General features: G+C 41.4%; 1 protein-coding gene across 1 annotated transcript; it reads left to right on the top strand.

Moving 5' to 3' along the window:
• The first annotated feature begins 13,440 nt into the window (after window positions 1-13,440).
• Window positions 13,441-16,227, top strand: LOC310939349 (zinc finger protein 503-like). The gene is made up of 2 exons (XM_083904079.1): window positions 13,441-13,896; window positions 14,436-16,227. The coding sequence occupies exons 1-2, from the start codon at window positions 13,642-13,644 to the stop codon at window positions 15,867-15,869; spliced, it is 1,689 nt and encodes a 562-aa protein (XP_083760205.1). The 5' UTR covers window positions 13,441-13,641; the 3' UTR covers window positions 15,870-16,227.
• The last annotated feature ends 11,742 nt before the right edge of the window (window positions 16,228-27,969 follow it).

Raw genomic sequence — 27,969 nt, 5'->3', positions numbered from 1 at the left:
AGTTGACATGCCATGAACTGTGGCTCTAAACATTTTGTCACACATCCAAATATCTGCATAGAGGCTCATGTTATACCAGAGCATCTGTGTCCGATCCGAATAACTAGCATGACTCCCTGTGCAGATGGTCACAGGATGTGACCACTTTGCATCGCCTGTTCCCATCCATCTACCAGTAAATAGATCTTTTGACACCCTGTGCCCGCTGCTAGTCCCAGGCGCCTCACATGATGGCCGCCATTTTGAAAAGAACACAAGAGAGAGAAAAAATATTTTTGTACCGAAACTGCAAAACATCACAGCAGAAACACGGAAGATCCCACAAGAACTTTTGACCCATTTGTGGCAGGCTGTGAGTCACGAGTTAGTCCTTTTGATATCAATCCTTTGAAATCTTAATGTCCAACTGCCCTTCTTCATGGCCCCTGCTCAACAGCTAAATCAGATTTATAACTACTGTCAAAGGCAGGGATGACAGACAAATTAATCTTCCCTTCACAAGTTTACATCTTAGGCATCTGGACTGCTGATCTTGCCCTAACAAGCACAGAGGTCTCGGCGAGCTGTCTTTTAATGTTGATGTGTTCATGGCTGGGGATGAATGGCTCTCTCGCAGGAATCTATTTATACAGCAGTTATAAAGCAGTGCCACCAGATCCAGGACATTGCCCTTCCATGAGACGAGCACCAGCATCTGTTAGAGGAAGTCAGCAAATGACACTTCTTTGGATTTGGTGCACTGTTGAATGTAATGTGTGTCAGTTACTGTGAGCTTAGAGGAAAAAAAACATTGCATGTATTTTCAACAAGACACAAAACTGGGAAGTAGTCAGAGAATATAAAGTTCCGTTTTTTAACTATTGTTTTTTTATGATGGTTTATAGGTAAATAAATACCCACTCACTTTTACACCATGTAATTACTAAATCTAAATAGATGTATCTATTATCTGGACATGTCAGGAATGTGTTATTTATGTTAAATAGGCCACATTTACAAGACAATAGAAAAATGCTGAGATGAATATAACGATACTGAATTCATTATTCATAGCTAAGATTTCATATTGACTGATTGATTGATTAAACAAACTGTGAGAAGGCCTCAGAAAAGGGTAAAAATGATTCAGAAGATTCACTCTAGATTAAATCAGTGTGTTCTATACTGATGAGGATATTCCTTATAATAGTGTTTGTAAATCTATGTGGAAACTTGGTGAAAAAAAACTTCATGATGGAGTAACAGGTCAAGAGGCTGTCAGCATATATCGCCTTAATATTGAACTTATGGTTCCTTTTTTTCAAGATCTAGAGTAAAGTTCATACATTTTAGTTCAAATGCTCTGGAGCTTTTCTATGGAGGACCAAGGATCTACTGAAAACAAAGCAACTGTCCAGCTGGATAAACATCTCACATCTTTCTCACTACATAAAGTATAATATATTATCCATGAACAAAACAATTCTTGAAATGTATGTAAAAGTGATTAGAAAGTGGCAGCATCAAAAAAAAAAATCGAAAAACTTTTGTTCTGTGCTTGAAGCTGGAAAGTTGTGAACCTAAATTTAAAGGTCATTATGAATAACTGCAGTGACTTCCCCTGACCCACATCCACACCAGAGACTGAAAATGCTTCAGTGTGTCTAAGAGGTGGTGACATCCACCGCGATTTCAATCCCTGAAATATACGTCACAGACATGAGAGCTTTGCCATCAAACATTTTAAAACAAAGTGTAGAGTAGAGCAGAGTTATTATGAAGACAGCTGAAAGACAGGACCACCAGGACTGCACAACTCGAGCTTGTCATTACCGGCCCACCCTCCTCTGTACCTACCACACCTCCTCACCCCGTCACATGAATCACAGCCACCACCCTCTACTGGCTCTGCAACAAAAGATGCTTTGAGGTCATGCTCCTCTTCTTTGTGCCCACCACAGCGCGTGAACAGAGAAAGAACAGACCCACTCGAGACAAGGACAGGGAGTATACAATGAAAGCACATCCATCATACAAAGGACAACTATCATTAATAATAACAAAACCAATCCAATAAATTAGGTTCGTTTGGGGTGTGCATTTGTTTAAAACTGAAAGGTAAGGGCAAATAAAAATCTCATAATTTGACTTCATCAGGTTTTCATTGATGATAATATGCTGGAGCTGTGCCCCCTTTTATATTCATCGCCCCAAGAATCCTCTGTGGGGGCTTAAAACTTCAAACAGTACCTCATGAAAAAGTCAGGGGGTGTCAGAAATGTGTTCCCCCTCCTTGCCCCCTATCCCGCTGGCTTGCCAACACCAAAGGCCAGGATTGATTTTGTGTGAAGCAGGACCAGCTCCACCCCCGTTAGGGATCACCTGCCTAACCCCCGCCTGTGGCTCTGAAACAGCACCAGCAATTAGTGAAAGACAGTGAGATGTTGGATCCGCGGTTTTCGGAGTAGATTTCGCTAATTATGTATCACATGAAGTCATGTCCTACAACAGCAGACAGTACTTCGTTCACAACATCTGAGGGAAGTTAATTTGTCCTGGTTACGTTTTTTTTCCGCCCTAATTCCACATGGATGATTCTTGTGTATGAGCTAATAAAGTGAGGTTTATGGAAGATTCGGGGCAGATTATACATGGTAAGAGAGCTATCCTGCGACTATGCGAGCTCTAAAGTTAGTCCAGCTGTACATGAACAAAGGCAGTATGAAAGGTCATACAAGAGCCAATGGAGATAAAAGTCTGAGGTGGCTTTCTTGTATCGTGATCCATTTACAATCCCCTTTAAATTAAACATTCCTTCTTGTTTGTCTACATGTGTTCACAGTGGCAGGAGTACCGCTAGATAGAAATGATTTGTCTGAAATCTATCATCACCCAAGTCTTGTCTGGTAAGACTTTAAACAGTGATCTGATTACAATTCAAATATTTTGAACAGCAAGTGAAACCAACAACGTGGTCTCATTAATAAAAATGATTCATGTCTCTATTCCTTTAAAAGTCCTATATTAGAGTCTCACAGCAGGACACTGAAATGGAACAGAGCTAACATTAATGTAACAGTTTATATCAGGGCTGATCTGGTTATGACATGTCAAAATGTGCACTGTTAAAAAGACCTATTCTCTACTTAGTGCAAATAAATGACAACATAAACATTTCTACTAAAAGGACAATACTGGTTTATTAGGGCATCTTTTCCAAATCTCATTTTCTTTGTTTGGGCCATCATGTCTGCCAACTTTGCGATAACTCACCAGAGTAATTGCCACTGCTTGGAAAGCAAAAGTACATTTCTAAGGAACATAAACAGCCAGATGAATAGCGAGACAATCAAATCTACTTTATTCTGGCTTTTATTACCAGTATTCCGCACAGAGAAAATGTTGGTAGTAATATTTCATGGTGGGGAAAATGTGCACAAAAAACAACATTTTGGGTCAAAGTTGATAGACTGTAAACTGCGTGGGATTTTTATAGCTGTCATTTTAGGTCATAACTCACTGTTCTGCTTTGTTTTCTCTTTCAAATTGACTTTGTTTAGGATTGGGCAAATTGGACACTAAAAATTATGAATGCGAGAGTGAATGGTTGTTTGTCTCTATGTGACCCTGTGATGGACTCGCAACCTGTCCAGGGTGTACCCCGCTTTTCGCCCTATGTCAGCTGTGATTGGCACCAGTGCCCCCAACGACCCTCATGTGGAAGCGGTAGAAGATGAGTGAGTGAGGGACTTTGTTTAAAATCTCATCATGGCCCATCCTGGCAGCCTTGGGGTTTAAGACAGTGACCCTAATCCTCATGTGTAGACAATCCTCTGCCTAATAAAGTGAAATAAAAATTCCCACAGGATACAAATGTAAATTTTGTAATGGCCTGATGTTTTCAAATACTGGCTTCAACTTTGCTTTGGACAAAGTAAGGACACTTTTAGTGTCAACTACTAGACTGCATTCACAAGGGTTTCTATCAGTACCGATATCAGTGTGATAGTCATTATATCCGCGAGAAACGCGCGCGGATATTATGGAATCGGTCTCGCGCGTCCGCAGATTTTAGCCGTTAACGCGATAACTGGAAAGGCGTTTGAGATTAAATTTTCACAAAAAAAACACAAAGAATATGCACTAAAGATGAGGAAATGAACTAGAGAAGGAGAACAGAACCAGGAGCAGACTCCTGCTGTGAGGCTGCAGGTGATGGATAAAGAGGGAGAGTGCGAGGTTTAATATTCTGTACAAACACTGATGAACAATTACGTTCACCTTCAATGATCTGCACTAAAGCATGTGTGTGTGTGAGAAAGTACTCTAATAATAGTCGAAATAATGACGTCTGCCAGGTGTCAGCACCAGCAATCCCCATTTACATGTGTTGCAACACCACCTATTTCATTAACACATTACCAAAAAATAAATAAATCAGGGCTCAAAATAAAATCTTAATGGCAAAGTAAAGTTTAATGAGGTGTTTTAAGTGCTCGGGCCACAGTTTACGCCATATAATAAAACACCCATGAAAACACAGCAAATGCAGCCAGTTCCAAACAGCAGAGTTCATGCATTTTCATTCATCGTTTACGGCTTTATCATGCACATAAGTGTCGAAATAAGGCGAAAAGGCTGGGTCGCAACCGGGCAAAACTTCACACAAAAAGGCCCTTGGTCAAACTGGGATTTGAACTGGTAACCTTCTTGATGTGAAGCAATCACAATGAGGCAAGAGCGCTAGCCACTATATCGCCATGTTATTTTTCCCTTTTACCAACTGTAGACATGCCCCATTTATGTCACTCAGCAACAGCGCAGTACTTGTCTACAGTAAAGCACCTATGAAGTAGAATGAAGTGTATGAAAGGAAAACAAACAGCCATTGGAACAGAGGTTTTAGAGACCTGGCATCTACATGTGAGACACGGCTTCCTTGTTTTTTAACAGTGGGCACTTCAGCCACTGGCTTGATGTCAACCTCCTGTTCTAATAGACAGCCACAAAGCTGACAGGTCGTAAATCAGAGGAACTATAGAAAGCCATTAGTCGAGGGATACACAATAAAAAGTGGTAATGGTCTCGTAAAGCTCGCAACACTGCAGCAGACATTCTGATTCTGCCTATTAACGGCTGCACGGAGCCTCAGATGAGTGAAAGCAAGGAAGTCATTTTTCTTTTGTGCATTGTTGCCTGGGGTCTCGTGGTTGTGATCAATGTGGAGTTAGATGCACTTCCCTCAGAGCTATTTATTTACACTGTACTCCAGCTGAGTGAATATTAGAAGAGAACACTGTGATTATGAAGTGTTTCTATTGAGCTCCATGATATGGATGCCTCATTGATTTACTTTGTGCCAGTTGTAAATGTCTACTGTGCTCAGAGTGTTTGTTATAGTATCACCAGTTTACAGTAATAAAGTGAGTGAGATCTGGGCTGCAAATCAGCTTTAAGGGACAGTTTGCCCAATTCAGACAAATATATTTTCTCAATCACTCACAGCTCTAGTGGTATCTAGCCACACAGATAGTGTTATTTTTCACATTTTGAGACATCTATTTCTGCCTCTACCACTATGCAATGGATGAAAACAGAATTTCAATTGCTGCAGCAACATCTGTAGCAGTTAGGTACTTTGAGCTGCAGTAAATAAATTCTCAGCACCAGCATGCTGACATGCTCACAATGACAATGGTCACATGTTGATGCTAAAACTGAAACTAAAGGTGAAATTTGCTTAATAGTTCATGGTATGGTTCAGTTTGGAGCGGTAAAGCCCCCGGTCAGGATTGCATTTCAGTACCTTCATTTGGTAGGCAGGGTGAAGGCCTCGTCAGTGAGATACGTAGCATGGTGTCGTACCAGTGCAACGACATTGAATGTAACACAGCAGACATCAACACAACAGACAACAATGGATGACATCCAGCAGCTTGTTTTTTTCCTGATCGGTTTGTGGCTCTTTGTCTCAACAAGACATCAAGCTTTATATGAGAACAGACTGCGGGCATTGAAGAAACACGTTTATGTCTTTCAGTCGGCCAATCAGCCAACTGTCATGCTCTAGCTCCAATTGGACCATACTGTGCCATTTTACCTTGGTACCCCAAGGGAAGGGTGCCAAAAATGGAACAGTTGGGGCCAGTTATTTTGGTACTATTCCTCATGGAAATGCTAAAAAGAAAAATGTAGCGTACCATATACAACTCTGTGGAAACACGGCTAAATTGTTTCACTTGAAACACACACGAGGACCTGAAAATGGTGCAAGATGAATACTTTCATTATATTCGTAGTGTATTTTTCTTTGTTTCCTTTATTGTTTATTCTGCTTTTTACCTACTGGGTTTTTTGCTGACTCTTAAAAGCCTGCACAATAATAACTTGGCACTCATACAGTAACTGTGCATGTTCAAACAGCAAACAAACACACAAAAAATATTGAATTTTGAAAGGTCAGTGGGATTCAACACAATAGTTGAGATATTTTCAGTCTGGGACAAAACAGTGTAAAGAACGAACTCATCCACAAACCAACATCACCATCCCCAGAGCCACGTTGCTTGCACTTATAAAGAATTCATTTAAAAATTCTGCAGCAAAATAACTTTCCAGAAACGATATTACCTAGTTACCCTGGATAATCCCCTCTATGAAAACAAGATATTTCAATGGTTCAATCCTTTTGTCGAAGATGCTTTTTTTCAAAACGGTGACTTTGGTTCATTTTACTTGAACAAAAATGATATGGTAAAGAACCAAATCTTCCAGTGAAATTTGGCAAACTAATTTAGTGTGCATATCTTCAAGATATAATATGTAATATTTCTGCAATAAAATATCTAAAAAGAAAAAAGACTAATGTTATATATTTTGTTCAGTAGAGTATTTATACTATACAAAAAAGTAAGCATTTCCTTTCAACGTGATGGACTCACTATTTCATTTTGGTCACATTTTAATGAAGTCATTCACTTTACCGTCTAAAACCCTTATGAAACGTTAAAGTGAGGAGAGAGATATTTGGAACTAGTTAGTTGGGATATCGTCTCTTTCGTTTTGTTATGTTTATTTATTACAACTCGGTGCATGTTCTGTCATTGAAGCGCTCCATATAAAGTGCAAATGCACAGGGGAACCAAAATTAGATGTCAACAAGTCCCATAATCCCACTCTGCTTCACAATGTAATGATCCAAGTTTTTTGTTATCGTTTTGATTGAGACCCCAAAGCAGCAGAAATTACATACTGTGCATTAAAATGAGCAGCATATGAACACTCGAGGCATTTAAACGCATCCTGTGTTCCATGTAATACATTCAATTTAGCAGAAGGAATCTTCCTTTTGAAACCATGCCAACCTGTGTCAGCTAGTCAAAAGAAACCGGTTGCCAAATGTCTAAATAATTTCAGATAAAATTTCACCAAATCGACCCAAATGTCACCTCTTAAAAGATAAGAAAATCTTCTGAGTGACATTTCAACAGGCTGCTCCTCACTCTAACTTGCAGCAGGATTGAACTCGCCTGAAGACAATGACAAGCTCCTTTCTGTCTGATGTCACTTCCCATTTCCAGGCCGACTGCTATCTGCTACTGGCTTCTGCCAATAATAGCTCATCAAAACAACACAACCCTCCTTGGCACCAAAATAAAGGCAGCGGCCCGTGTCTGTGCCACTCACATGTCAATTAAGACTCCTCTTCACTCTGACACTTGTGACTTAAAAGAAACAGTCGAGAACCTGATGAATTTGAGCCGACAGATGAGAAGGCAGTCTGCTGCGTTGCAGTACCATTATGCACTTGAGATATGGATAACAACTGACACCACTGGCAGGTCTTATGAAGTTTGATTTCATTTGTCAGGCCTCTTCTACTTTGTCTTTTCGCTCACTTGTTCCCTCACTCTTCAATCACCACAGTAATAGCTCGTTCTGATAGCCTGAAGACACTCACGCTCCCTCCCATTTAAAATGCAAAGCCACAAATATAGAAGGTGCTGCTATGGGCTAGACATGGTGTGTTGTATCTGATGTGTTGTATAATGGCATGAAATATATGGATAAAAGAAGCTAAATTAACCTGGTTCTTGATGTCCATGGGCTGTTCTGATCGCTGAAATTCACACAGTTTCACAACTTGGAGATGAATGCACATCATGTAAACCACAAACGACAGGGAAATAACCATCATCGCAGTATTTGATCACTAAGTCGACAAATGGAGCAGCAAGTGTCCAGGCCTGTCTCGCTGAATACCTTGCATGCTCATCTCCAGCCGACCACATGACGCTAATTCCCGACTGAAGCGCTCCTCCTGTGTATCCCTAATCCTGCCTGTGAAATGTGACAAGATCATTCTTTAGGCCTACTTTAGTCTGAATAATCTGCCCATCACAGACATTTATCCCAACCTGCACAGTGCTTCCAGTGTCATAACACGCTACCTGTACGTTTTCACCCGTGGCTTAGGCTCCATAAATTAAATCTCGAATAGTAAGCATGAGGTATCAGCAGCGCGAGTGCACTGCTGCTTGTGTACAGATGTGGTGAGTGTTGCTTGTACAATGACAAACAAATCAAATGTGTGTGGTGTGTTTTTAACGTGTGAACATTTTGAGAAAGCAAGCAAGAGAGAGGTTTGGAATAATTAGTTGATTAATTGAATGGTGGCTCGCCAGAAAAAAAATAATCATCAGCAATTTTGCTAATGTGATTTATGAAGCACAAAAAAGCCAGAGTGTCTGTTGCCAGCTTCCCAAATGTGAGGATCTGCTGCTTCATATTATCATAAAATTGAAACTGTAAAAATGTTCATATATCACTCTGAGCTCTTGGAAATATTGTTCACAATTATATGGAAAACAACTTTAAGTTGTTATCAGTTTATAAAAGGTAATAATTTAACATGAGCAAACTCAAGTCACATTACAAGTCCTCATTACACACTAGTTGTAAACAAGCACTAAAAACTGGGCACAGGAACAGTGGGCAGCACTTATCTGTGCCCGAGGAGCAATGGAGGCTGAGTATCTTGCTCAGGGTTACCCAAGGCCCTAACCCTTCCCAGGATTTGTACCAGTAGTAATGTGTCAGCTCTGGTTGCCATTTCAGACCACCATGTTTTATACAAAAGGTCAAAATGGACAAACTAAACATTAATGTTTAAGTTTTGATGCTAACTGAAGGCTACATAATGTTCTCCTACACATGTGGAAGTGACGGGAGAGAGATATTCAGCTGCAAAATGCAACTTCACCAATAAATGTTCCTAAATTTTACACACTGTACCATACTGTCACTTAAATGTCATTATTACTGCCATACAAGTACAGTACAGTCGGTCTTATAGAGGCTTCTTGAGATTTTCACCAAGTTCTCCACCAGTAATGTGACAGCTGTCAGGATGAATTGTGCCACATGTTCCAGTGTTAACCGGGAGAGTAGGTGAAGTTAAGTCTTTTCTACAGCATGACTACAGCCCGCCAGGATCTTCACTTACCTGATAGCAAGTGGACGACAGCATATAATCTCCATAGGCTTTACTTCCTACTCCTGGCCAGCTTTCACTAATTGAGGAGACACAGTGAAAAAGACCCCTCACTGCCGTGGTCTTGGCTGCACCTCAACTCTTCTAACTCTCTCTGTCATGCTGTGCGCCTGTCCTCTGACTTCTGGCGAGATAGTGTAAGTTCTTCACGTCAGCCTCGAGTTGAGCTCTTGCAAATGAAGTCAGTGCTACAGTATTTGACACAGATCTGGGGGAGAAAAATATCCTGGGTGTAGTCAAGGGGAATGAGTAGGACTTCTAAGTATCTGAAATGTCCTGTCTAAAACATACAATATCTGTAATATTTCCTGACACATTCTCCTCTAACCTCTTATTCTATGCCAGCTGCTGTGGGCCATTTTTTTTTACCTCTCCGGGTGCAGAAGAAAAGCAGTCTATTTTCTTGTCATATATGCCTGAAAGGCGTCTCCCAACTCGGAGTCTAATTTCCTGCACTTTAAAGACAGTCCACATGCAAGGTGCATTACCATGCTATCAAGGTGATGGGAGCAATTTCAAACTGTCAGTCAGTCATGGAAATATCAGAGACTTAATGTCTACTGCAACCTGTCAAAGGCTCCTGTGAAGTGGTGGAGAGTGTAATCTGAGTCTCATTCACTCAACGCCATTTACTTGTCAGTGTAGCTCTCTGTTTTACTCATAATGAGAAGAGAACATACTACAGCATAGCCATATATAGAAAATAAATTAAAGAGGTTGATCTGTGGCAGGTTTTAGTATATAAAGCAGGGTGCAAAACTGTATCAGTGACAAAAAGAAAATAAGCAGTTGCCGCACATCAACTGAGAGCTGTAATATTATAGATATCACAGTTTTAGCCTAAAACTGCTGCATATCAAAATGATCCAACATTTCTTCTTGCTTCACAGACAGCAGTTAGTTAAGGCTGTTAATTTCCCGATAGACGCACCACTCTGTGTGACACACTGGGACTGTACTTAACCATTATTAATGTGACAGGCCTCAGTGCAAAGCAAATCAATTAAACAGGAGCAATCACCATAGTCTGGATAACGGCCTTTTAAGGCTGTTTTCATGTGTCAAGGAGGTCCTCGATCCAGGCCTCAGTGCCCAGACCTGACAGGTCAAGAAAGAGGCATGAAACAATAGCACCTTCTAACCATCATCTCCCCTTTTTACCTGTCAGCTCCAGTCGGCCTGTCTGGCTGCTGATGTGGCGCGCCCCGCACCGGCTGCCACAAGGTGAATTTTCATGTCATGTCGGGGGAATTTCTTATTCCATTTGCTCGACATTATAATGTCCCATTTATCGACCATATCCTTTTTTTTGAAAGCTATACGTCAAGGACTCTAGCACCCGAGTTTGTGTTTTTGGATTAGTTTCATATACAAGTCCTTTGTGTTATTGTTGCAGTTCATGTACATGTACAAGCCCATAAGAGAAGAGAATAATAAGACTGTAGCAGTGACTTACCTTCATGCTGCTTGGAGAAATGTCCTAGGGCTGCCTGCAACCTCCAGTGTGACTGGTAAAGAAAAGAAGATTCCACAAAAATATCACTTTTACGCTCCATCATAAGGTCACTTATGATTGTCTAATCAACCATGTAGCGCAGATTAACCATGGCTCTACAGCTACACACACTATTGCAGTATATATATATGCAGCAATAAAAGCAACTCTTGCCATTGTGACGTTAATTGCCAGTGTTTTCACAGTTGAACCAACTACAATGACAACTTGTGATGTTGACTTAAACAAAGACAAACGGAACACTTGTTTCTTACATGTTGTTATGTGATTTTGTTTATTCCCAGTTGAACACCACAATAAAAAAATAAAATAAAAAAGGAGTTAAAATAGGTCAAACGTGCTGGAGGCTGATGGAGGACAAGCTCATCAACACTAAGTTCATTTAAAATTTGTAATTTTGTATTTGTTTTTTTTTTAAATACTTTTTTTAAGCCATAAAAATACAACTTTGTCCTTTTAAGGAGGTATAAAAATAAAAGCCTTTGGATCATTTCTTTTTGTACTTTCTTTGTCCAAGGACAATGGTGGAGATAAGGACGGTTAACAACAGCAGCAAAATTACAGAGAGTAAAATATAGCTTTTAAAGGTCAATGCTGAAAGTCTGTATAATGAACAAATTATTACATTTTATGAATACAAATGTATAATTTCTTTCATTTTGGAGAGAAAATTTTGCTTATATTTTATTATTCTTTGACATTTAAAAGTTTGAGTGTGTGTGTGTGTGTGTGTGTGTGTGTGTGTGTGTGTGTGTGTGTGTGTGTGTGTGTGTGTGTGTGTGTGTGTGTGTGTGTGTGTGTGCTATGCTGTTTTATTTAAAGCGGAAACATGAGATGATCACCTGATGAGAATATTCTGAATAGATTATTGAGGCTGACGCTTGATTTCTGTATAATCACAGACTTGAAGAGAAACACAGTGCTGCTTGTAAACTGCTGGATTTGCACTGACTCTGGGTGATTCATATTACTTGCGGGACATTTCAAGCATTCTGTTTTAAAAGTAATGAATTACGGCGACGGGGAAAAAAAAAAAAGAAGGAAAAAAAAAGAAGACGAAATGTGCAGCCATTTACGGATAAAGCCGAGAATTTGGTGTCTGCCGCGGCGAGCCATCCATCACGTCCACAATAAAGGAGTTTTTGCCTGACGCTCGAAATTTATGGTCGCCCTTCTCTGCCCTAATAACTCAGCGCGCAGTGTCAGAGCCTGACAGCCGTTGCCGAAAACAGCACCCCTGTTATCAATCAAAAAACACTTGCATATGTTTAACTTTCGCCTGATCAGCAAGTCATTTATAGGCTATTGAGTAATAAGATAAGTGGGTCTATTTGGATGGGAAGAAATGTGGAAGCTTTAATGATTAATGGCAGCCACGAGAGAGGTTTTAAGCGCTCTTGGAATAAAAATAAGCATTTTTTTTTTTTTTGCTTCAATGTGGCGGAAATGTGGAAGGATATTTTAAGTCTGCAAAACAACAAACAACTAGTGCATAGAAGATTTGTCTGTGACAGAATAAAGGCACGTTAGAACAAAATCCCTGCTTATCCACAATTAAACAATTAATAGTTTGTACCAGAAGAGGCAGACAATAAATGGCCTAAATCATGATGGAGTGAGAGGGAGAGACACATCACTTCTCCTCTCTCCACTTCTCATTGATTCACTTTGCAGCAGTTGACCTGAATCTGACTGAGAAGAGGCAAAAAAAATGTGCAGACAACTGACAGATCAGGACAGGGAAGTGACAGGAGACAGGCTGCGTGATTGAGAGGAGAGAGTGGCAGCAAATGTGAACAAGGCGATGGATATCTGTGAAACATGTGACCAGAAAAGCCAGCACTTGCTTATGTCTTCTTGTTTTTGAGCCAAAGGGTATCATCACAAGTGGTGAAAACACTGTGACCACTGCAGGTTTGTTGTAAGGCCAAGACATTTGGGGCTCAATAAAATTAGAATAAGCTCAAATCATTTCGAATGTGATGTCACCCATTAAAAGTGTGTGAATTAATTGTATCTGTGCTCATTTTACATACAGATGGTTTGTCCATCCTCATCCACTGGTTTCGCTCGTCCACCTGCACCCCCAAATCACACAGGACGCACGGGAGGCGCACCAATTACGCACAAGGACGCATATTGCAAACTCGTGATTAAAAGAGCGGGTGAGACGTCAAGTAGACGCCCGTACAATGAAAGGAGGAAACGTCACATTCACTCAGCCCCTCCCGATCACATCGGGATCTCTTTTCGATTGGGAGGCGGCAAAAGTGCTGTCATCCGCGGACTAATTCAGACGCTGCTCGTGAGGAGGCGGAGTGATCCCTCCTGTCCACGACCCACGTAAACAGAGTGCGCTCTCGGACCCGCAACCCCACAGTGAGAGAGACGCCGGGGAAGAAGAAGAAGCAGCAGCACTGCGGCTGTGACTCAAACTCCACGGATTCTGCTCGCACACACACGCGTCTCTTTTTGTGGGGATTTAACGCCGTTTCTTTTATCTGCTGCTAAAGGCTTAGACGTTCATAGTGTTTTTGGCCTCTTTTGAAACTCTACACATGCGTTTCTCAGCCATTTCAAGGAGAATTGGGTCATGATCACATCGCCCACGGTCTCTTTCCTGAGAAATAGCACGAATCCAGCTTGGCAGCGCGGCTCCTCTGGAGAAAGGGGCGCAGTGAAGATCAGCCAGCTCTCCGTCCACAACTCTGTCTCTCCCGCAGACCCTTCTCGACAAGCTAGTCGTCTTCCCATCAAGGTTTTGAAAATGTTGACGGCTCGGTCAGGACACATTTTACACCCGGAATATCTCCAGCCTTTGCCGTCCACTCCCGTCAGTCCCATCGAGGTAAGAGCCGCGGCGACTTCTGTGAAAAGCTTTTACGCACAGCGCGAGCATCGTTTCGCTGTGTTAAGATAAGATTTCCCCACCGGACACCACAGCTTGTCTTTTGATTCATTTTGTGGATAAATGTAGGTTATTTACTAAATGTTTTGTTGAGATAATTCGAAATGGCAAGACACATTCTTATTGTAAATGTTTTTGAGTAGATTTCGCGTTCGTCTTCTCAAATTTTGTTGTTTTCACCTCAGCATTAAAATTCAGAACGGCAAAAAGAGTAAAATGTGGACTGTCTTTAAATATCAATTACATGTTTTGCAGTAAGTCTGCCCACGATGTTTAAGCCGTTTTGTGTCGTATCGCATTCAAATACGCTGCGTGCGCGCTGATCCTCCTTTGCTGAGTTTTCTTTTTTTTAATGTTATTATGGGTTTTTAGTGCGGAAGTTCACACACAATAATGGGGCAGCAATATACAGAATATCCTATTATAATTTCAAGTGTCTTTAATGTTTTTATTAAATTTTATTTTATTCTTTTTCACAGCTGGATGCCAAGAAAAGTCCGCTGGCTCTTTTGGCACAAACGTGCTCTCAGATTGGCAAACCGGACCCTCCGTCCTCCTCCAAACTCTCCTCCGTGGCCTCAAATGGATCTAGTGACAAGGAGACCAAATCCGGGCCGCTGAAAATCAGCGACATCGGAGCCGACGACAAATCGAGCTTCAAACCGTACTCCAAATCCGAGAAGAAGGACTCGAGCAGCAGCCACAGTGGAGATAAAAACAGTTTCCGAGTACCTAGCGCCACCTGCCAGCCGTTCACCCCCAGGACAGGCAGCCCCTGCTCCGTCACCTCAGTGTCTCCTCTGCCGTCTGAAGGCAAAGCGGGAGACAAGGAGGATAAGAAGGAGTCTGATAGCAATAAAAGCAACACGACTGAGAGTAATGGCAGCCATAGGATAAGTGGGATTACCTCTAATGGCGGACAACACCAGGAGAGCACATCTGGATCCAAAACTGTTACATCAGACTCAATATCTGTAACCTCATCCTCCTCCTCCGTCCTCACCTCTGGACTGGTGGCCCCTGTGTCCCCCTATAAGCCCGGTCACACAGTTTTCCCCATGCCACCTGCTGGTATTTCTTATCCTGGAAGTTTAGCGGGTGCATATGCGGGTTACCCGCAGCCCTTCCTCCCTCATGGAATGACACTTGACCCCAGCAAATCCAGCAGCCAGCTGTTGAGCGCACAATTCGCTGCTGCCAGCTCGCTGGGCTGCAGTAAAGCGGGGAATAGTCCTTTAGCTGGCGCGTCCCCACCGACTCTCATGTCTGCCAGTCTGTGTAGAGACCCCTACTGCCTGAGCTACCACTGCACAAGCCATTTGTCTGGTGCGTCCAGCGCCAACGCCGCACATGACTCTGCGGCCGCCGCTGCGGCTGCCTCCGCGCTCAAAGCTGGATACCCGCTCATGTACCCCGCACATCCGCTGCACACCGTACACTCGGCCCCTTCCTTCAGCGGACACCCCCTGTATCCATACGGCTTTATGCTCCCCAACGACCCCCTCCCGCACGTGTGTAACTGGGTGTCTGCTAACGGACCATGCGATAAGCGCTTCTCCTCCTCAGAGGAACTCCTCAGCCACTTGCGGACTCACACAGCTTTTGCGGGCACGGAGAAGTTGATATCTGGGTACCCGGGCTCATCCTCTCTGGCCAACGCCGCTGCCGCCGCTGCCATGGCCTGTCACATGCATATGCCTCCCGGTGGCAGCCCGGGCAGCCCCGGCGCGCTGGCCCTCAGGGGCCCACACCATCATCTCGGACTGAGCAGCCGCTATCACCCGTATTCAAAGAGCCCTCTGCCCGCTCCAGGCGCCCCGGTGCCGGTGCCTGCAGCCACCGGGGCCTATTACTCCCCCTACGCCTTGTATGGACAGAGACTGACCACAGCCTCGGCCTTAGGATACCAGTAGAAACAAAGAATTATAGCCCACATTTATAAAAAGGAAATTTAGGTCCGTTGAGTTTTATATTGTACTTCATGCAGGGACTGGATCCACATGAGGATCACTGTATTTATTTGCGATAGCTTCAAGCGTGACTAAAATAAAAAATAATTATTATAATATAACTTTGAAAAGCCTCAGTGTGCATTATTATTTTTTTTACACAAAAGAGAAAGTGTTCGGTTATGGTTGCTGCTGTGTATTTACAAAATATATTTGTTGACATTTTTTATGTACCTTTGGTTGATGATCTCGATGCTGAAGCAACTGTTAGTGTTAAATGTTTTTTTAATTCTGCTTCACTCAGACTAAAGGGTCGTAGAGGTGCTGCTTCTGCTGAGTGATCTGACAAAGTGATGGACGTGGAAAATCAATCAGAGCAGCTTCTTCAGACATGTCATTCATTTGTTGGTGAAGTGGTGAGCTTCGACCTTATACAGCTCCTGCATTTACACTTTTTCATAAAAAAAAAAAACAATTACAACAATACAATTTTCCCTGATTAAAGTAATCAGTTCAGATCTGGTCAAAAGGCTTTTATTAATATTTTTTCCTTTTTTTTCTTTTGCTTTGGAATGTTAAATCGACTTGCAATAAGACTGTAGAATTAAAAGATGTGTGTATTTTGAAATTAAATCCAGTGTATATTACCGGTTTAAAATAATTCATATTTGGTTTGAGGTTCTGGGAAACATGAACACATAACTGATTAATTTAGTTTTATTGTGGGCAGTCATGGTAAAATCTAAACCATTTATTTTATTTATAACCTCAGCTCATATGGCTGATCCTGGATTTAGCAAAGGTCTAGTCACACAACTGAAAACTTGTATATTATAGTTTTATTAACCTTAGATGACAAAAAGCTACAACCACATATAAGTCCCGGTGCTGTAGCTACAGTGTGTGAGTGTGTGTGTTTTCTCTCACTGGCTCAGAACACACTGAATCTTCTCAATGACGAGGTCGTGGATTATTGTTTCATTAACGAAGATAAACGAGCTCCTAATATCGGAGGGATCTGGCGAAACAAAGATTTACGATGACACCAGATGTGGGACGTTTCCACGGCTTTTGTGAATGCTGTGATGAAGCCGTGTGGAGCAGGGAGCGTGAAATAAAGCGAGGCCTCACTGTTTAATCAGCACTTAAAAACAAATCGACTAAATCATGCCAACAGTGTCATTATCCATCGTCTGCAAATCAGGCTGTTCTCCTGCAATAAAATCACCATCATTAATGGTCAGATGTCATACTCATCAAATCCACTCATCCCTCATGTAAATGAGTCCTAAACATAGCTCAGTGATAGATGGTAATAAAGCCCTTAACCAACAATTCAGCACTGCAACTACCCAGCCATGAAGCCAGCGTGGACCATGTGTGACACTTTTTTATTCTACTTTCAAACAGCACAATAATAATGTGATGTGGACAAACTGGATTCAGATATGCGACCATTATTTCCCACACTTTAACGGACATGTGAGTCTCACATTGTTTACTGTACAGACGAATGGATGCAGTCAGGGTAAGAGCAAATTTAAATTAATATTCTCTCGTGACGCATCATTTTGAATTCAGGGATGGAGTCATGAGGACTACAGTGCTGCAATTGAATTTTTTCTTTTGTAAAGTACTGAGGATATTAAAATTTGTTCATAAAATGAAGCGTTTCCAAAGGAGACCTGGGACTAAACCAGACAAAACAAATCAGCTATTACAAAAATACAGAACAATATCTAGTATAATATCTAATTATCTAGTAGCGTTATTATATAATGTTTATATGTGAACAAATTGTAAGTGGAGGCATCATGGACGCACATAGTACTTCATTAAATAAGTTATAATTGAGTTAATGCACAATAATATTTTATTTAGCAAACAAAAACGCATCCTGTAATCTGTAATTACAGGATGCGTTATACAGTGTCTTGAGTTAAGTTGTGTTGTTATTAAAACCAGTTTTGTCATTATAGCTTGACATAAACCTAATTTTACAGGACTATATATACTGTATATGCTAATCAGTATCTAATGTAAACAACACTGTAGGGCATAAAAACTATTTCAGTTTCCGTGTTAAAAGAATTTTTTAATGCCGCATTCTACTGCATGAATTACAACATATTTGGCAATAGGTGAGAAGGGGAACATCAACACTTAAAATCTTTATCATTAAAAGATAATTAATGTCTAAAGGTCCTCAGAGGCAGATGCTGCATCACGGGGTAATTACTTTACATCTGTGTTTATGACATTAACTGCTTGAGTGGGCTTCACATACATGCATCTATCCCACCAAACTGAAGTCCATCAATCTCTCTTGCTTTGACAGAAGATATCTTTCCCACATGTTTAAATATAAAACACTGTCGGAAGATGAGAACACGGGACGGGCTTTGTGACTCCATATTGAATCACCTGCGCCGCTTTGAAGTGCGGCAAGAGCAAGACACCGCTTTTCACCTGAGGGGGCAACGCGTCGGCACAGCGTGACCCATCACCGACAAACGATGTTGAAAATGGTCACTTCTGCACAGCTGTGTGTCACGTGTTTCACTGTCTGTGGTATGTTATGGTTGAAGGTCACTGTACAGCGTCGCTCCACCAAAACCAAACAAACGCATTAAAAGACATATGTCAAGAAGGTTTACAACACTTGATCCACATAATGAATTTAACACCATTTTGTCAGCTGTATTAATGGCCTAATCACGGAATTTCCCCTGTCCTTACATAAACTTTTGCCGCTTTGAATAAACCCTCTTCAGTGCTTTTGGAGCAAGCGGATCTCTGTTTACAGAAGCACGAGAAAAAAAAAAAAGAAGACCTTTTGCATGTTCAATCAACTGAGAAGTGTGTCTTCCATCAGGCTGAGAAACACATTGGTTTATTTTTGCAGGAGAAAGGCTTTTGCTTCTCCAAACAAGCCCAGTATTTATCATCACTCCATCATTTCCTCCCTTTGACAAGCAAAGTAAACGGTAGGAATACAGACTTTAAGCTGGGTTCTCCTGAGATGCTGACCTTTGGTGTTTGTCTTCTTTTATTAATGCGAGTGAGGCATCATAAAATGAAAGAAATTAACTTAGTACAGAGAGATTATCTTTATATGAATAACTTGTTTGTGAGTCTGTTGTGAATATACAACACACACACACAAAGTATTTTGGAGTTATGGGCCAGCCAATGACAAACAAAGAAAAAGGGGAATTTTTCCCTCTAAGAGAATCTGTCAACACACAAAGCAAAAGGAAAGAGCAACAGTGAGCTAAACAGTGGGCCCTTGTCTTTCAGCACTCAACATGCCCTGTAATTTACACACCACTGACAGGGGCCATTCTGAGTTCTGTCATAGCCAGCAAACTTTTTGTCTCCAAACGTCTTGCTCACGGCGAGTCGACTTCTGCTTGGGTCCAAGTGATTAATGACTTATGGCCTTATTGTGTGGAGGTGGCTAATTAACTACAGGCTGACTGAAGAGACAAGCTATGAAAACCCTCCTCTGATAACCCCAACATTTTCCCCTCCTGGTCTTGGCATGTGGAAGCTCTTACTGACAAATTTGCAAGAACCAGACTATCGTTGAGTAAGATGAATGGCCTCCGAGAACAGTAAACAGCCTTTAATTTAACAGTGTTTAAAAGTATGACACACTGGCATTGTGCTTCCCCACCGTTCGTGCTCTCTGGTAAGGAAACGCAGCCAAAGTTTCCCCCACTGTTGGTTTAAAATTAGGCTTGGCGTATTCATGGATGGGGTTTCTGGGGGCTTGGGCTGGCAAACATGTGTTCATTGCCTCTTAACGTTTTCTGCAGCACCATCAGACTGACAGTTTGAGACAAAGACAATCAGTTTCTGAAAGAAACTATAGCCTGAAACGCACTCAGCACATTTACACGACATTAAAAACTATATTTTTGTGTTTGTCCAACTAAATCCGAACTTTTAAAATTCACAACCATTTAAAAGTTTGGGGTCACCTATACAATTTGTGTGTGTTTTCCAGTAAAACACACACTTTTATTCATCAAAAGAGTTGAATGTAGTCAGAAAATATAGTCATGTATGAAGTCAAAATGAATAGAAAATAGTCATGTCATTGACAACATCAGAAATAATGATTTTTATTCAAAATAATAATTTAGCCCTTCAAACTGTGCTTTCTTCAAAGAACCAGCAAAACTGTTTTCAGCTGTGCTAACATCATTGCACAAGGGTTTTCAAGTTTTGTTTTTTTTTAAATCACCCAATAGCCTTCTAAAGCCCAATTTATACTGCACAAAATATTTTAAGTGTCCATCACTCCGTCAAAGGACAACGGAGACAGTAAGATCTGCGATTGGTCCTCAGGACAGACCGAGCGAAACTGCTCTGTGCCGGCTCACAGTGTGCACAGAGAGTCCACAGAGGCAGAGCTGATCACCGCCGACAACGCCGCTGCCAAACTATAAATACGTCATATCTTAATACACAAACCACATGTTAAGACTCTTGAACCCCAGACCCCAGAATTATCTTGAAACTGCGTTCCGTGACACAGAAAAGTGAGAAACGGCCACTGTTTCAACAACAACAGTCTTTCTCTCTCTTTCTCTCTTGGACGCCATTGCTCACTGTAGCCAAAAGCACAACAACCTTGCACAGAGACCCCTACTGATCGGGCGTGAAATTGCAGCACGTATCCGTCCACGGCGCAGAAGTATGAAGGCTCGAGGGGTCTCCGTGGTTACGCAGTCGGATAGCGCATCACGCAGTCGGAGAAGTATAATGTGGCCTTAACACGATTAGCGAACACAATGTACCATTAGAACACTGGAGAGATGGTTGCTGGAAATGGGCCTCAATACACCTATGTACATATTCCATTAAAAAACAGACGTTTGCAGCAAGAATAGTCGTTTACCACATTAACAATGTATAGAGTGTTCTTCTGATTCATTTAATGTTATATTCATTGTAAAAAAAAGTGATTTTCCTTAAGAAAAAGGGACATTTATATGCAACCCCAAACTTTTGAAAGATGTAGTGTGCATGTTGACGTGTTAGAATGTAATGGTATGGAATTTAATTAATCAAAATTGGACTAACACAGCCAGATGCTGGGCGCTCTAACCCAAGCTCATCTGCACACAGTTCCCATGCCAGACCTGAAAACAACAAAAGAAGTTGGTACACAGAAGACAACAGCAATAAAAGCACAGGGGAATTCTGTCTGGACTGATGAGGAGACTGACTTGATGCTGTCAGCTTATAGAATACAATATTTTAAAGTCTGTGGATGAAGAGTCAGAATGACCCTTGACATGCTAACAACTAGCCGCCAGCAAATGTGGAAGTTCAGAGGTGGACACACTTTATTCAATAAATAAAGTCCCCCTGCAAGGGCTTGTATACTTGGACAAGGGTAGTCATCCAATTAAATGGCAAAATGTGCATGGAAACATTCTCACTGTGCTGTAAGCCAGATCAGATGTGAAATCCGACATGGTCATAAACAAAAACATTTTACACCAGCAGTGTAGGAAGACAAGCAAAACATTAATGCTAACAATTGATGGACCACAGCCACACATGGTCCTTAAGGTCAGTGCTTCGTTGCAGCAGACACACTACTGGCCAGAAAATGTGCACCCATCCCCTCCAATTTATCTCCCCTTTCCTATTATTAGGTTTGTTAACATACTGTATTGCCGTGTTTGCAGTCATGTCGACAGGCGAACTTAATCAAGTTACTATCGAACTTGTGGGCTTCGCCCAGCGCGACAGTTTTACTGCCAGAATTATTGCCTTGACCTATGAGAGGAAATTAGCTGAGGACACAACTTGAAGACATTTTCTTCCTAGTGGAAAAAAAAAAGACTCATATTTACCAGTTCACACCCAGAACAGTGACAGAGACGAGCACGGAACAAACATATTCCTGCAAGAAAGCTGCAAATGAGAAATGCCACGTAGACCCAAAGTGGTATGAAATGCGTTATGCCAGCTGGCACACCATTACAGGTGATGGACATTTCACTTACCTAAGTCAAATATAACAGACTGCTGTTCATTAATATACAGGAGGGCCTGCAGAATCGAGTCTGCCATCTGCTTAAACCGGCACAGTAATCTACAGCTCGTGATTAGGGCTGAAGTGCACAGTTTCTCTTTAATCTTTTTTTCTGTTCTAAAAAAAATTTCCATCTGCACCATGTGGCACATCATTTTTCTTTAAGACAAATGGACTGTTTTGGTACATTCCAAAATTAGATCAGCAGAAAACAATCAATCTTGTAAAAGGCCTGGGAAAAGAATTGAGATTTGGATTCTGTTTTCCCTGCTCTTGTCTTCAGAATCTCACCTCTCTCTCTTTTTTGTTCTCGCCTTCAGCATTCTTCCCATGATGCTCTTTGCTCAGTGCCATCACATGGCACACACCAATGATGAATATGAAAATGTGCCTTAATATAGTGATCCCTTTTCAGCTTTGTGCCCTTTGGCGCTTCCTAACAGATGGTGACCCGTGAGAGTCGGTGACACCAGAACCAAAATCCACAGGCAAAAAGAAGACAAAATAGCCCAAGTCATCCTGTCTGCAAATTAGTGAGACGACACAACTGTCAGGTGCCAGCCTGCTGTGACAGTTGTGTCACTGCCCCCCCACCACATTACAGGAGCAGCGATGCTTTCACCGCACGACAAAAGGGAAATGGGTGCATGTTTTTTTATAAGAGACCTGTCTGTCAGCTGGCTCTCAAGTCATAACAAATCACCAGCACTCAGCTGAGCCTGAACATTCAGGGCGTCAGGGGGAAGACGGATGACCTGCAGGCCTTTGAAGTGCTCTGGCAGTTCAGATGGCTCAGCGGTGCTGACAGAGAAATATACACAACAGAGCAACCAATAATGAGAACATTAAACATTCCAGCCACCTGACAGGCTGACAAAAACAGCCTGGCCTCGCATCAATCATCCGCTGAGACATAACCTTGACAATTAGTCCCTTCTCGTACTCGCTGTAACCCCTGGGCCTGCACCGCAGTGCCACTCCAGTGAAGAAGGGGAAAAAAACCCAAAGAGCTTCATCTAATCCCTTAATTCAGATTGATAAAGACAAAGTAACAACAGAGACCAGAAAATATCGCTTCAACAAATGATGGATTCGGAATCAGTTGGCAGGCACTTTGTAAAGTAATGACTCTCCAAGGATTGATGGGAAAATAGAAAAATGCGCATACTGAAGTTCAATTATTTTCCTGGCTACATCTGAAGACATTTCGGCAAAGACCACAAAAATGTATCCAACATATGTTTATGACCCTGGCTGCTCAAGTATGTGTTTTAATGATGCCCCACAGGCATTTGGAAGCTATAGAAACATTTGTCGCGGAGCCAAAACTTTAACTTTAATAAAAGTCAACACATGAAACATCGATTGTTCTTTAAAGTATAACTAACAAGGTTACAAACAGTATCTCACAGCTGTATCCATGTAAACATGTAGTAAATGTCAAGTCTGCTATTAAAAAGCTCTATAACTTTTCCACTATTAAAAATATAATATCAATAATGTTGAAAAATAATAACTCTCATGTTCATTCTCTTGAGTGCACTCCTCATTAGCATTGTTCACAATATTCTGTCGTCTTGCCCGCAGTATACACTGCAAATCTAAAGCAGTTGACCCTCTGCATATAAGCAAGGGGCCATGTTGTCATCACTCTTTTCACTCCAACTATGTAGTTACCGCATGACAAATGAGCCATGTGAAACGACATTTCCCTTTCGCATTCACACCTGTAGAGAAAAAGCAAAGCATCCAACAGATGGATGGATGAATGGCGGGACCTCAAAACTACTGTATCTCCTTCTCATTTGGTGAAATGGAAGGAGCCGAGCCCGGCGACTGTTTACAGAAACTACCTGAGACCGAGCTGCAGAGCTCCAAGCCCTGAGGATGATAAATGGCTTCGCTAACCCTGTGGGACTGCAGACCTAAATGAGGATGGAGCTAATTGCCGTGCGAAATACTTTGGCATGAATGAAAAGAAAATGCAGGCAAGCTGCGGCCAAGAAAAGGGCCCAGTTGCTGCTGTGAACTCTTAGTTGGCGTTTGCTTACAAGAGTTCACTCAGTGTCCATAAATCATGGACTGCTTACAGCTGAAACTGCCCTTAGTCATCAGCATGCAATAGACTGAGTGACAGATTCCATCCTGACTACATTAGCCCCCGGTTCAAACGAGTCTCCTTTTTTGTAAAACTCTACTATACCATCTTGAAGCTCACAGGAAATGAAAACCAGATGGTGGAAGATTGCTGTGCATAACATAAAGCTGGGATTTTATCAAAGAAAAAGGTACAAGGGACAAAAATATGTGTGTGTGGGGGGGGGGGGGGTTGGCATACATTTTTCAAGAATATAAATGACAGTTGTCAACTATTTGATATCGTTAAAAAAAAACAAGAACAAATTTTCAACTGACAGGAAAAATTAACTGTGGTTTCAGTTCACCAATGCAGGAGAGTCACTCTCTCAGCTATGTACCTGGTTTCTTAAACTAGACATTTTATATATTAATTTGTGAAATTTGCAGTATCCACACATTCGTGGTTTTCTTACATTTAAGTGAGTAGTCAAGAGGAAGCAAATGGGATCTGATCTGACAAAGTTAAGAAATATTTTTTAAGAGAAAAATTGTTTGTGGCCCAAACTCTGCAACAACTTTTATTTAAATGGCTATTTTTCCATTGAACTCAAAGGATGAAGTTATTTTTCTAATCATCTACAAAAGGCAGTAAAAAAAACAAACAAACAGTCAATTTCTCAGTCTAATTGGTCCAGGTCCCTCGATGCCTTAGCTGAAGATATAAATCAGGAAACAAATTGGCCAAGAGCATATACTTTCATTTTTTAAAAGCTAATTTAATTTTCCAAAACAGCAGGGAAGTGTAGTTTTTACAAAATGCTACAGTAAATGGTGCATTTGTTGGGAAGTGCTAACAGCAGATATAGTGCACTAGTGGGTGTTTTCAGCAGCAGGACATTGTACCATATGTGAGACTAAGACAAACTAAAATGTTCATCTTAATGAAGGGACATAATAGTGCAACAGAGTAGCTTATTAATATATTTACGTTTAAGTAAAGTCATTGCTTATGGAACAAAATAGTTCAGCCAGGCTGTCGCAACACAAATGTTTAACATAGTTAGTTCCTCCAAATTATAAACCATCTATCACAGAATTATTTCAATTTGAGCCAATTCACTGTCTGTGGAAAAAATATGCTGTACCCGAAAGAGCAGAGCGGCCCTGAAGAAAAAAACTGAAACAACATGACCGATGTTTCACAAACTTTTTTACAATATAATAAAACATTTATACTGACTCTATAAAACATCACAAATGAAAACATCAGGGACAAAACAAAGCAGCTGTTAAGTAAAATGTAATCACAGCCGATCTCACATAAAAGCATGTGTTCTGAAGCCCAATGAATCCACTTATATATATTACATTTCTTTATCAGTCGATATATGTAAAACATATTCAACAGTGACCGTTAGCATTTAAAATGGTTACTGCAATCCCAACTGAAAACACTGCCGGCGCATGGTTGCAAGATTGCAAAGATGCTTCACTTTTAATGTATCGTGTTCATGCAGAAACGCATCCACATTCACAACTGTTCCACTATCTGTTTTATTTCTATTTCTATAAACACTAGACCTATTTGGTTGATTGTCACATGTTAGAAACAGGTGGAGAACGAGAGTCAAATGCTTTAGAGCAGCAGCAGCCGTGCAAATGTTGTATGCATTAAATATTCACCGACAAAGGGATCTGACGAGGGAAGGAGAGATGGAGAGTTAGCCAACATTGGCTGAAGCTCCCTGGGTTGCTTCCCTGTCACAAACCTGCATGTCTGTGTATGACTGTCGTCAACTTCCTCTCCACTTTCAGTCATCAATGCTTTAATCCATCACCACTGCAGACACTTGTTTTTCTTTTCCTCTGGTTGAGACATTTTTGAAAGGTGTACTGGGGCTTTTTAGTTCATGTATCTGACAGTAATTCCAAGTGCTGCGTGCTGCATTATTGGGTGGATGCCGATGGGTGACGCAACATACCAAAACACCGAAAATGTCACGTTTTGACGATCTCTGGTGATACATTTCATCTCTTAATATAATACCTTTCTTCCATATAGCACATTCAAATACTTAAAATTACAGTTAGATCTGGTAAATGCTTGCACATGTCCCCAAGTACCATCACAATTATGGCCTTTAAAACTTTCCTTTTTTAAATCTGCAATAAAGAGGTCATGACACACATTATGCTCAGCTGTAAACATCAAAGAATCTACACAAAGGACTTCATTTGGACACGTGGAGTCGCACAGTGGCTGCAAAGCAGTTAATACTGCAACGTTTGCTTTTAATAAAAGTGATTTATGTACATATACTGTACATACATATATCAGGAAACTTCATCTAATGATAGATTCCTTATGCAAGCTGCAGTCAATTACATTTCTACTTTTCCATCAAACAGACCTTTGAAACGATCCCACCTGCCCTTCATTTGACAACATTATTTGTGTTTTCCCTTTAGCAGAGAAGCAGGGGGTGACTCATTCTCATTCAGCTGCATGAACCAGAGGCAATCTGTTTCTCATGTTCTCTGGCTCCAGCTGTAAACACCTGCCCTGTCCTCACAGCTAATATATTAAGTAGTAAGTGCCTGAGCAGATGTTGTAGGGTCAGCAGGAAGTCCAGGACCTATGCAGCGCTCAGTATTTATTTGAAAGGATCAGAAGGCAATGACATGAGCTGTCTTCTGTTTTAATAAATCATGGTTTGCATTAAAGCAGCAGCTGGAGCATGCTCAAAAAACACCTTTACCAATTAGGTAACCTGTAAACTATTTTTCATTATTTTTATAAATCCCTGATCATTCAGCAGGTACTTGCTACTTCGAGAAACACATTCTCTCTCATCGAGAGACCTCTTGGAACATGCTCACAAAGCAGTTCAACTTTCTCCCTGAAAACTATAAAACACTGGAATCCTTTATTTGTGTTTGCTTTGGAATAATTTACAGAGATCAAAGCGCGTGCTTTGGGCCTCGGTGTCAGCGCGAGACACTGATGACATCTCCCATTCACACCGCGTCTTCTCCTCACATCTCACATGCACTCAGTCGTCACATCCCACAACAAAGAGAGATGCCCCGAGTTATCATCCATCAAACTGAGCCTTTTATGGCCCATCAAAAGACAATGAAGTGCCAGAGTGAGAGGAGTGTTTGCAACATGAAGTGACAGTGAATACTCCAGACACAGATTAAACAGTGTTGGAAATGAGAGAGCTACATAATGTTTGGGTAATTTGTGAGAATTAGACAATATGATTCTTCTTTATAGAGGGAAGAGGGCTCTGATATGAGCACAGCACGAGCCCCCGCTCTGAAAGTTCAAGCATCTCAGTTTACTTTGGTTTTGAAGGATAGGATTCATACGGCTACAGAGTAGAACACTTTGTTTTCAAACATCATCACACATCTTTAACGCCTCAGCACAAAGGTATGAGCTACATGTGAAGATATAAAACAGACCCTCTCGGATTAGTTCCCCTCACACGCATCTCATGTCTAACATCTGCTATCAGAGTAAGAGAAAGCTCCTCGCAGCACAGTACATCATTGTGTGCAACACACACACACCATCAACAGTTCTTATGTATGTTATCTCCAATGGATTATTCCTCTCAAGTCAACCATCAAGCATGGTGGGGATACATGTGCACTTGTGGTGGTGTGTGCCACTATATGTGCGGCTTCCATCTTGCAGAAGTATTTGACAGAGGCGGAGTGAAACGGGACACCGGCGTGATTACACTGTATCCTGTCTGCGGGTGATTTATTGTGACAGCAGAAACTCCCTGCAGAACCATGTCGTCAGGTGCTAGGGCTTGTGCTGTGTGGGATACTTGATAGGCTTCTGGCTTTTAGTCAGGACCTTGTGAGAGAGTCTCCAGAGACACTGCTCAGAACACTTAGAATCCTCATTAC

This window comes from Microchirus variegatus (genome assembly GCF_963457635.1).
Source record: "Microchirus variegatus genome assembly, chromosome: 17".
In the NCBI taxonomy this organism is placed as follows: Eukaryota; Metazoa; Chordata; class Actinopteri; order Pleuronectiformes; family Soleidae; genus Microchirus; species Microchirus variegatus.
This window is presented reverse-complemented; position numbering and strand designations above follow the sequence as displayed.